Here is a 12,591-nt window from a genome sequence, read left to right as displayed (position 1 = left end):
TGAACTTTGTTATTCCTGATAACATTGAGAGTAGGTGAATTAGAAACAGGCACTTTTAAGACGTCAACAGGTGAAGCGAGAGGGAGGAAGTTGACTTGGACGTTTGTGTGTGCGTGTGTGAGAGTGAGTGTGAGTTACACACATGATCACAAGCGCCGAAACACGTGAACGTGTACAACATGTATGTGCCTGACAGCTCTGAACCGTGATTACAAGTATGAATGTTTCCACATGTGAAGCGGATGTGGAAATGATTGGCTGAACAATCACCTGATCTCCGACACACATGGCCGACAGTCAGAACAAAGGCTATGAAGCCAGTGTGACCCGGGTCAACATGGTTTCACTTATCCTCCAGGAAGGTAAGACTTTATTAGTTTTAATTTGATACAGTAAAATATAAAGGTATGCAAGTGGAACTAATTTTACATATATGTAGATGTTTGGTTGGATGGATAGATGATTTGATAATATCTCATTCTAGAGACACGTATGTGACTATTTTGTTTGCTATTGGTTTAGTAATGTATTTTATAGCTGTTAATCACTGTATGCAGGGACAGAATAACTGTCTTTTCAATATATAGTTTACTAACTCTACACATTGTGGCTTTGAACCTGCATTAATAAAAAAATTTGACCACTTGGGGGCATCACAACAAGCTGTAAACACAACATTATCACCATATACAGTTGATTTGGTGAACTTGTCAACTTTTAATAGTTGCTTATTTACACATCGAGCAGATGCAGAGAAGCATTAGCATACATTTGGAGTCGTGTTTGTGTCCACCTGATGAATGTAAGTCCAACATTTATTCTCCTTTTAGCTCTGTTTTTGGTCTCCACCAGCTCCTGAGGGAAATATCTGTCTCTTTATCTGCTTAATGCTCCACTATGTTCACCAGCTAGTTGCTAACTTTGTCTGTCTGCTGTTTGGTGCTGGGCAGGTAGTGTACAGTGGGTTTTAACAGAGATTTTTCACTGAAAACAGGTGCCTGCTATGGTTGAAAGCAACAAGAGCGGTAAGAGTGAACCAAAACAGTAAAGTTGTGGCCCATAAAACCAAAACAATGAGCTGAAAGAAGCTAAATCACTCCTTCGAGCTGAGAGTCGGCTGATAATTCTCTGTGGGCTTGTTGCTACGAGTGACAGCTTTCACATGAATTTATTGTTAATGTAAAAATATTGATTATAGCTGCTTTAAAATTGTGATAAACTCTTTGGGTTTGTCCAAACTTCTTTATTTTCTGCCTGGTGCACTACATTTCCTTTCCATCATTTTATTGCCCTCAATGAAAAATGTAATGTCCACAGTATGTACACTACTTTCAGCTACAAATACCACAATGGTTTATGTGAAATTTAATGTCATGCTAAACCCAGCTTGACAACCACTGTGTTAAAATAAACCAGTAGCAGCATCTGTATCTTCACATGTGAAGATGTGTTGTTACGCATTATTTCGCGCTCTGATTCTACACTAATCATACATTAAAGGTTTAGTGTGAAATATTTAGAGGGCTCTGTTTGCAGAATATGGCGATAATATTCATAAGTACGTTTTCATTAGTGTATAATCACCTGAAAATGAGAATTGTTTCATTACCTTAGAATAAGCCGTTTTTATCTACATAGGGAGCAGGTCCCCTTCCGTGGAGGCTGCCATGTTGAACCGCCATGTTTCTACAGTAGCCCAGAACGGACAAACCAAACACTGGCTCTAGACTGGGCCTTTTGCGTTTTTCGTGAGTTTCACGGCCACCGTAGTTTCTCCTACATGCTTGGAAGGGGAAGGGGAGGGTGAGGCGAGCGGTATTCTAATAAATGCAAACTGCATTTTCACCGCTAGATGCCACTAAATCCTACACACTGGACCTTTAAAACATTTTCTACAGGGCCCTGGAGGCTTCATCTTGTAAGAACCACATCCAGAGATCAGAGGCATGAAATCAGCCAAAACATTGGTCCCATTTTTGCATTGACCACCACAAAGAAAGAAGAGAAAGACAATAGATGCTGTAATTTCTCTTCAGCATCATTCAGCTTCATGTGAAGGCGGCTGCCATCCCTCCCTTCTCTTCATCCCATTATTTGGCATTTGTGATCGCTGGTTAGGATGTGGCTTTTTGGTTCACAGGACAGATCTATAGAGAGGTTCTTGTTTTCAGTGTTTTGTACATGCAGTCGAGTGTCAGATTGGAGGACAGATGCTGCATATTTGAACTACAGCAAAATGTCTTTCATGGGGTGCAGTTCTGTGTGATTCCAGATGTAAAAAAAGCCACATTCAATTCAGTGAAAAACACAAACAGAGCGAGAAAGAAATTCAATTTGTATGTGAATCTTGACACATAAAACCTGGGTGGTCCTGCACTGCAAAGGTTGTGTAAAAAACATTAAACTAAATGTGGGATTCAAGTAAAAGACATTTTATTAAAAATTTAAACGAGTTGAATTAAGTCTCGTCAGAAGAGTTGTTATTGCAGAATATTAATGCCCATTAGTTTGAAATAAGATGTTCAACAATCACACATGGGTGTAATATTCAGATGGTGGTTCCTATCAGTTCTGGGGGGTTTTACCAATGAATGTGGTCCAAAACGAAGTTGATTTTTGTTGGCTTTTTTGTTGTTTACATGGTCATTATAAATACATGTTCTGTCCCATAAAACATCCAGTTGTGTCAGCATGAAATTTAAACAGGAACGAGTTTGGTTTGCATCTGCATTAAGGAATAAAACTGGACTTCATGTTCCTTAACTACTAATTTAATTATGTTGGGTTTTTTTTTTACTGTACATGTTTAGTTTTAGAGCTTTCATTTGATATGTCAGTCGGGTCCACACAAGGTCCACTTAGCTGTTCTGGGGCTTTTAAGCATATCACATGATCTTCTCAGCAAATGAAGTCAACTGCTGTCTCCAAGGTCAAGAATAAACTTTGAACCTCAACTATTAAGCCAGCATAGACGTGAAGTGATCAGAAAAAATGGAAATTTGATCATCTATAATTCAGTGACAGCTGGGCAAACTCGTGATATGATCGAAAGCTCAAGAACAGCTACTAAATGGACCTTGTGGTGAGATTGTTTTATCAATTTCTTAAAAATTGTATTCTTGCTTCCTTAAAACTGTAATAATCCCGACTATTAAAGAGAAATCACGGGAGTTGCTGAATGCTGAGAGGTAGACATGTTGTATTTATATAATGTAAGCATGTCATGTAACAACAGCACACATCTACACACACAAGACACATACAGTATTTATATGCACAGAAACACAGAGAAGTTTCCTAAAAAGTGAGTGAAATATGCTTAAAAAAAAAACTACGTGCAATATCTTCACATTATGATAGTAATAATAAATAATAAATAAAACTTTATTTATAGAGCACTTATCAAAACAAAGTACAAAGTGCTTCACAGCAAGAGAAATAAAATACCACCGTGAATGACGAAATATTAAGAAATAAAATACCATAGTAAAATATTCATTAGCCTTCTTTAAGCTGCATGAACAATCCATGTAAATGACAACAGAGAGGAGTTGACTCACACTCTTATTTTGTTATTTGAGTCATTACATGAAATTATGTAATTGTTCTTCACTTGATCCTGACAGAAAGCATCTCCTCTCTTTCTTTCTGGCTGTTTCTCTGTGGTCTGATCAGAGAGTAACCCATCCTTATTCTATAAAGTGCTCCACAACATGTGGCAGCAGAGCCCACAAACATGAGCTCATTTCCCTTCAGGGGAGCGAGGAATGGGGAGAAAGAGAGAGACAAAGCAACAGTCCCAGTCTTTCCCGTCCACGTCCATTTGTCATCGGACCACATTCCTACTCCTCTTCCTCATAATGAAACAGTTATCCCTCCACACAATGAGGAGACAGGACTGGGAACATCTGCAGTATGTGAAGGAGATGAAACAAAAAAGAAATGGGGTCATGAGAGTCGAGGTCAAGGTCAACTTCACCATCTGAATGAGTTAATTCTTTCAGACAAGTCCCTGACATTAAAGAGAGAACAGACACATGCTGTGAAAATTAAACAAATCTCTTCTTATCTTGCTCCTATTGCCCACATGCACGCAACTGAGGCTTGGAAGATGTAACAACTTTAAAATCATCACTACACTTTATTACAAGGATTACCACTGTTTTCACACAACATGGATGCAGTGCAACACAGATGGGGAAAAAGTGAAAGGCTGGTGGAAAAAAAATACTTTATTTTCATTAGTAAAAGCAAAGAAAATGCTTTTACGGAGGAAACAACATCCTATAAGTCAGGAAACAGTGTTGATTATTGGAAATGTGGCCATGTGGTGGCATTATTATCATCATTGTATATATTTAGAGTTCGTTGATGCGCAATTTTCTATTTAGATTTTTTTTAAATACTCTATCTATCTATCTATCTATCTATCTATCTATCTATCTATCTATGCTAGCTGATGAAAATTAATTTTGCAATTTTGCAGGCTGCAACCTACTACCATAATAGACCATAATTTTGTAACGTGACTGACCTCAGCTGGTGAAAAGCTGTATTACAACAGTAACGGAATGTAAAATGATGTTGAAATAGTTTAAGGGTGACGCTGTGCCGTCTTTATATTCAAAGTATGTTAAAACAAAAACAAAAAACGGATCTGCAGTTTGTACTCTTGTTGTCATTTCCAAACGCAAACGACACGCGCTCGGATGGTTCCTCTGCGGCTTCCGTACAGCCTGTTGCAGCAGTTTGAATGTTCGGCGCGTTTTAACTGCAGCGGGTTTGTTACAACAGTGAAAGAAAACGCAGGTAACGTTACATTTATTTACTAAATTATTATTATTTGAGTTATCTGACTCAAAACACAATAAAGACAACTTAAATGGGACTGTCGCCATATTAACATCAGTAACTTGTCAAATGATTTAGCTAGTGTCAAAGCTAACTTTGCGGTTGACGTTAATTTGAGCTGTCTTGACGTTAAGTTTGGTTGCTACTGTGTCTCTGCCACTGGTTATATGTTCACTAAATAATGTTATATTGTTGACAAACAAGTTGTATAACAGCTGATGTCGTCTTTAATTTGAATTACCACTAACTTTGCAGCTTGCAAACACTGACACGATTTCTCTATTTAACGTAAAATGTTGAGGCTTTTTACGTTACTTCACAACGCCATTATTATAGGCCAGTCTGAGCCTTCATTCAAAATTTGGCGTTTTATTGTCGTTTTACGTAGTCATAGACAAAGATAACTTTATTCATACTAAGTGGAACATTAGATACTTCAGATTTTAATTCGGCTTGTATCACATGCGTCAAACATCACTTGCTTCTATAAAATATTAACTTTTAGAAATTAAGTCATGTTAATAGCAAGTTACAAGTCTGTCAGATTTACCTCATTTAGTCGATAGTGTTGCTCAGTAAATTAAGTGCTGCTCAGAATAGTTAAATGTTATGTGTTTGGGTCATTAGCTGTATCCCAATATGTGTTTTCCCATGTTAACTATTTTGTTATTTGTTGTCCTCGGACAGAATGGCCTCCCCTGCCACATGCAACGATGAGGGCGCATTCAAGACCCCTAAAACCGTCCGAGTGAGGAGCATTGGAAGCAATGGAGGGACCCCAATCACCATCCCGGCCTCACCTTTCATGAAGAAGTTGGGCTGTGGCACTGGAGTCAACGTTTACCTCATGAACAGGTTTGTAGTTGTCTGTAGTTCACCAAAAAGCCCGTAATTTTAAAAAGTCTTGGCTTTTAAAAGTGTTTCTCTTTGAATACTGTGGGAATAAGAGGACAGCTTCTGAAATGTACATTTTATTGAAAAATAAGTTGCTTAGTGTATTGTGGATGCATACTGGATTACAGAGGAGACCCTAAACATTTGTTAAAGATCATTAAGTCATGATGAATGAGGTATGTGCTTTTAATTAGCAAGGCCATATTATATTGCCAAATATGTGCATGGACTTTCATGCATTAAAATAAAAATAATTTGAGTTAAAATAGCTATAAGTTTTCCATGACTTTGCAAATCCATCATCAGTATAAATTGCTAATAATGTTCTCCAATAGTGATTTTTCCAAAGGTATTGCACAGGGAAGTTTTCATGTCTGTGTATGAATAATATGAAAACAAATCACCCAGAGTATATGTTGCTGATCAAATTTTAATCCTAGAATGGGAAAGCTGAATGCGTCTCCCTGGGCTGTCAAGAAGATCAACAATAAGTGTGCAACCAAACAGGTGGCGGTTTACCAGAAGCGCCTGAATGAGGAGGCAAAGGTCCTGAAGGGAATCGACCATCCAAACATTGTTGGTAAGACACGGTACAGTCACTGTGATGTAGCTCTTTACAGTGTGTAACAGACACAGTGATGTATTCTTCAGAAAAGAATAGAGACTGTCACGTCACATAGCGTGTCAATGTATACCACAGACATGTTACACTTCAGATGCAAGCTGCAGAATCACAGTTGATGGTAACATTGATAAAGGCCTCCCAACATTTACTCCAAAGGAACAGCGACAAAACTTTCCCCCCTGCAATGGCCACTGGATTCCATAATTCACCATCAGCTTCTTTTTCATCTGTTTTGAAACATGCAAGGAGAAAAATCCAAGCAATTATTACCTTGCTGGTCACTTGCCAAAGATTCAGGTTGGGTGGACAAATGCGGCAGCAAATGCCGAAACTTTATAGGCTTTTCCGTGGCTTGTTAGTCAGCTAATTTTAAGTTCCCACCAAGCACATCAGTATGGAATTAACATCATTTTACATTGTCACAATCAATTTATTTAAAATACTTTGTTATATTCCGGTTTGTTAATTCTGTGTCCTTATCCCAACATCAAGGGTTTCGTGCCTTCACCACGGCCAAAGATGGATCAAAGTGTCTGGCTATGGAGTATGGAGGAGAGCAGTCCCTAAATGACCTGATAGAGAAGAGGAGAGAGGACGGCCTGAAAGCTTTCCCTGCTGCCAACATAGAAAAAGTAGCGCTGCATGTTGCTCGTGGCCTTCAGGTAAATCATGGACTCTCTTGTGCCTGGTGTCATATCTGGATCAGATACAGTTACACCTGGATTAACTTCACACCTGTGTCCCGGTGTACCATGAAATTTGATTTCAACATGGCAGATTACTGTACACATCAGTTGCTCTTCTAATTTCTGTCTTTTGAAAATCATCAATGTCCTGCTTGTTAATCATCCTCCAGTATCCTGACAACTCATTTTTTGACTCAAGTCTTACCTGAAGAGTATGGGGCTTAAAAAACAAAACAAAACACAAGTTTTAGCACTGACTTTGAATTTATGTATAAATTAAATATGCAAGTTGTATTTTCTGTCCTCCATTTATAAGTCTTGCTGTTGATTTCGTGAGTTACAAGTCAAGAAGAATAAGTGAGTGATTCATGTTCATAATATGATTTTAATAAAATCACAGACAAACCCCCTCACAACGCCAGTGGTTCATTCTTTCCCAATTCATATTTGTCTCCTCTCAACATCAGCCATCTTTTAATTTAATTTTAGAAATTAACAAAATAAACACAGAAGGACATTGTTAAGCCATGAGTATCAGGAATGCTTTGTTTCTCTCTACAGTATCTCCACAATGAGAAGAAGCTGCTGCACGGCGACATGAAGTCATGTAATGTTGTCATCAAGGGCGACTTTGAGACCGTCAAGATCTGTGATGTTGGTGTGTCTCTGCAGCTGGACGAGAACATGAGAGGTAACGATTGTGTTCGTGGCCTTCGAGATAAAGAAAATAACCAAGTAGCTTTCGCGTGAAAATACAATATATACACTGTACTGTGTGCGTGATGGGTGGGGAAAGGGATAGTGGGAGCAAAATGGCCTCCCACAGTGCTCACTGTTTGTACACAAGTTCAGGGACATGTTAAAAACAAACTCTATTTCCAAGGTCCTCAAAAGAATTTCAATTTGAAAATAGTCTGAAAATAGAAACCATGTTGCTGTAGACATATGTGAGTGGGGGGGGAATGTCAGGTTGCTTGTATCTACATTTTGTTTACAGCAGGTGCATACGGTCACACAGTCTTATTGACAAAACACCAGTGTCAGTTGACTGATACAATCTTAAGTCCAGGTATTTAAATTAGCCAGTATTAGTATTGAGCCTTAAATAGTAGAGATTTTGTTTGCAAGTCACACATCAGCCACAGAGGTTCATACTGAGTAGATATCATGTTTAGCAGGACAAATATCGTTCAGGGTTGACTCAGATGCATTTAGACCAATATTTATTATGTTAAAATTATTATTCTAGATTTTTTTAATTGTCAACAAGTCACATGAAAAGACCAAAACCAACAATATGTTAGTCCATCTCACACTGCTTTTCAGTTTCCCCACCATGTCTGTGGCACTCAGTCCCAAGTCCACGTCTTCAAATATAGGTTTGTTTGTTTTTTTTAAAGCTTCAGTCATTTCCTGAAACAGCTGTGCACTGTAGTTTCTATTAAACGTTACTGAAACAGGAGCACATTTGTGTTCATTTGAGTGTTCGGGTCTATTTTCAGCTGTGGACTAATAAGCGCCAGTGAGTAATTCACAGCAGTAGGATGCCTCAGAATAAACTAGAGCCCATGTTCATGGTAATGAAGGAACATGTCACCCAGTGCAACGTTGTGGCTCATTAATGTGCTTTTAATAGTTTTTGGACAATTGTGGTCTATGTAAGACAGGAATAAGTTACTGTATATCAGGCGTTGGATACACAGACAATATGTGTCAATAGGATCAATTCATTTGTGGTTTGGGTCTTTTCATGGGATTTGTTGGCATTAAGAAAAATCTTTAAAAAAAAATGACTAGACTTATTTTTTTTACAATTAAACCATTTTGTGCCATTAAAAAGAATCTGCTTTTTGATTACTTATACTTACTAATATGAAGACATACCATACTTAAAGGTGCGGTATGTGATTCTGGAGAAATCCAATACCATGACAAATACCATGATATAGAGCGAACGACGACACAGCAAGTAATGTAACTAACGTTAACTAGGTTGGGAGTTAGCAAACTGTCACTACAGTTGCTGCTGTGAAGCGAACAGCCAGAGAGGACGAGACGGTTTCCCAGAGCCAGCAAAAAACAATACTCACAACTCTCCTGCTACTATAGCTAACAACATAACAGCAGCACATCTTGGCAAACTAGAAAGTAAGCTGAATGTCCATGGGCAAGTCATTGAACGTTACCTGACACACAAATCATGGCTGGAATAGTGTTGTGTGGCCCGGTCCGAGCCACTTTGTTTATTTCCCATTTACAGAGTCACTGTACTGAACGGACAGCTAGCGGACCGTGAGGAGATATTTGCTGAATTTGACAAAAAGATGTGTATTGGATTAGAATCGCATTCCCCACTTTTTAAAATTGATCTGATCAACATTAAACATTAGGCCTAGTTCAGGATTTCACATAAACAACCAGTGTGGAAATGTATCATCAGACAAAGAGCATCATATCCATCTGATCACAGTAGGTGTTATATAAGGTCATATCAGCAAACTGATAAACATGTACCAGTTCAGACCATGTGTGTGTACAAGTGGGATTAATCATAGATTAAAGCACAGACTTGGCAGAAAACATTTGGGTGGAAACGGCTGTTTATAATAGTTGATTAACTTTGTTTCTGTTCCCAGCCAGAAACATAATTTCTTTAGTCTCTCATGCTTTGACTCTTGACTTGAACTTGCTTTGACTTCCATTTTAGGTATAATTTGAACTAATTGCAAATTTCTAGATCTTGCTTTGTTGTAATTGTGAAAAGGCCCAAAAGAACATGAGCTTTGTGTTTTGGGCGATGCCTTTCCAGATAAAGACAAATCGAATTTATTTATTTTTTTGTGATTAAATTGTTTAAATTTGAGTTTCATTAAAAATGTTTTTCTTCTCTCTGTCCTCAGTGTCAGACCCAAAGGCGGAGTACATCGGCACAGAGCCGTGGAAACCGAAGGAAGCTCTGGATGAGGAAGGAGAGATCACCGACAAGGCTGACGTCTTCGCCTTCGGTCTGACTGTGTGGGAGATGATGACACTGGCCATGCCTCATCTGGAGATGCTGGAGGATGAGGAGGATGAAGGTAAGATGCTCTGTGGCCTCAGGAAGCCCTGAATTTTGCTTTTACTCATTGCAGCAGTTTTAGTAATATTCTACTCTTGAACACTTGTTAGGGCATCCTGAATTACGCTTCATGTCCACAGGATCCGGTTGAAGGAGCCACATTTCTAACGCAGTTTTGCCGACATTTTTACAAGCACATTGTAGCTTATTTAGATGTGGTAACAAATGCTTTATGCCTGCACTTGAATTTGAAAAACATTTTTCGTCTGTAACTTTGTCCTTTTACCACTCATTTTTAAATAGACAAATTAAAAAAAGTATTTGGAGGAGAGTGAAAAATGGACAGAACTCTCACATTAATTACAAACTTAAATTTGTTTTGCTGTACATGTGTAAAGACAAAGTGCATCATTAAATACTAATTTTGCCAACAAATACAGTCCTTTATAGACTGTACATTCACGTGTGAATTTCACGCCTCAGAGACACAAGCTGCTCCGATGTAAAGATATCAAAGCAGAACATGGAAACACAGCCGGATCCGGTGGACATTAAATCAAAATGCCTGAAATGTAACATGTAGTATGGGTGTGATAAAGGTCAAAATAGGCAGCAGCATCTTCAGATATGTGTCTAGTTTTGACAACATTCAACCAGAAGTTAACCATACTCCAACTTAACTGATCTGATGCCACAAGGAACTATTTTGATACTGCCTCTGGGGGGCGCCAAAGTCAGCCATTAAGTCTCCCACAGAACATTATACAGCAGAGGTGATAACCCATCTAAAACCTGACACATCGTCCCATGATCAATGGCCACATCCACTGAATAAATGGCATTTGTTGTGATATAGCACCTTCTTTTCCCTGATGGAAATGACACGCTATATCATAAGTGTGTAATTAGTTTTATGATGTTTGCAGAGGTGGTCTTCAATTCAGGAGAGGTGTAACTCTTCTATAAAAAAAAAGAAACCTTGTTGTTATTCTTGATGTTCGTGTCCATGTAGAGATGCAGATTGTTATCTTGAGTATACATCTTTCCTGTTCCTTCAAAGAGTCACTGATAGCTAAGATTTAGGTACTTAGGACTGATATTTTCCTATTTTACAAACACCAGATATTTAAAATGCATGTTTCACACCTGTGTTTGAATTAATTACTGATCATCTTCTGTATGTCCAAGGATAGATTTTCATGAAACAAGTCTTTTCAAAACTTGCATCAGTCTCTGGACATTGCTAAGGAGTCTTCAGTTGGACTGTAGGTAGCTCTACTAGCAGATGAAGGATTTGCTAAGATAAATAAATTAAAGAAAAAGAAATTAATTTTGTCTTGCACAAACTTGTTTATTTTTTCTGACATTTATGACCTGTTTTCGTGTGAAAATACTGGATACGATCACCTCTTCCAGTCTCTTAAAATCCTTCAAATGAAACAGAAAGAAGAATAACCCTTTGCTTAAACTGATCACAAATCCTGTTTGCACTAAGGTCATAACCTGTGATAATGACTGCAGTTTAAAAATAGAATAATCGTAACTTTCTGTTGTAGATTTTCTGACACTACAAGCGGCTACATTCAGACATTACTGTGGGTGTGTGTTAAAATCTTGTGTTTGTATTTCAGAGGAGTCAATGGAGGAGAGTTTTGATGAGGACGCCTACTACGAGAAGTTGGGGACGAGGCCAGCGCTGGATGCCGAGGCCCTGGGCAGCTCGTACCGGAGGATGGTGGAGCTTTTCTATCTCTGCACAGAGGAAGACCCCAAGAAGAGACCCTCAGCCGCCCAGATCGTCCAGGCTTTAGAGAGCAACGCCCTGCTGGATAAAACGCCCAGTGAGGTGATTGTTATCGACTGATTTACACAACTAATTCTGCATTTTGATCTTAGAGGTGCAAGTTAGGATGTTGTTGGGTGTTCAGGATTCAGGCAGGTTAAAACGGATTGATTTGTCAGGGATTGCAGACTATATGAACACAACTTATTTACTAGCTAGTTTGGGAGGGTTTTTGTACTAATTTAGAGGCTCCAGGAAACCTCCATGTTGAGAATCCAGCCTAGATGTAGAAACACGTCAGTCACTGGTGAAAATATCAGTTGACGCTGACGTGAATGAGCTACGAAAAGTTCACTGTAATCTCTAAACTGTACATCTTTGTCATTTATTTGTATGTTGTATTTTCTTTCCTGTATGTCAACTTTTATCATGTAAATGTTTTTAGTTTCTTTACCTCGTAATTCTTCTTGAAGTTACTCACGTGTGTGTGTTTCTGCACTTCTGTAAACTTTTTCTTGATCAAACTCTTGAGCTTTCCTGTTTTTATTTTATATTTTACCTTTTTAATATCTTGCATATATTCTGCTATAATTGTAGGTTTAGAGGTAGATTGTACTGCAGCTCTGGTTAACAGGAATCTGCTTTTTTTTTTTTTTTTTTTTTAAAAGAAAGCAATTAAAACATACCAATTGAT

The 12,591-nt window shown here is 38.3% G+C and overlaps 1 protein-coding gene across 1 annotated transcript; it reads left to right on the top strand.

The window, feature by feature from the left end:
• The first annotated feature begins 4,597 nt into the window (after positions 1-4,597).
• Positions 4,598-12,421, top strand: pbk (PDZ binding kinase). Its single transcript, XM_044168277.1, has 7 exons — positions 4,598-4,809; positions 5,539-5,706; positions 6,186-6,325; positions 6,863-7,032; positions 7,618-7,747; positions 9,957-10,133; positions 11,746-12,421. Exons 2-7 carry the CDS (start codon positions 5,540-5,542, stop codon positions 11,976-11,978), a joined length of 1,017 nt encoding a protein of 338 aa, XP_044024212.1. The 5' UTR covers positions 4,598-4,809; position 5,539; the 3' UTR covers positions 11,979-12,421.
• Positions 12,422-12,591: the final 170 nt, after the last annotated feature.

Source organism: Siniperca chuatsi, linkage group LG16 (genome assembly GCF_020085105.1).
Source record: "Siniperca chuatsi isolate FFG_IHB_CAS linkage group LG16, ASM2008510v1, whole genome shotgun sequence".
NCBI classification, from domain to species: domain Eukaryota; kingdom Metazoa; phylum Chordata; class Actinopteri; order Centrarchiformes; family Sinipercidae; genus Siniperca; species Siniperca chuatsi.
This window is presented reverse-complemented; position numbering and strand designations above follow the sequence as displayed.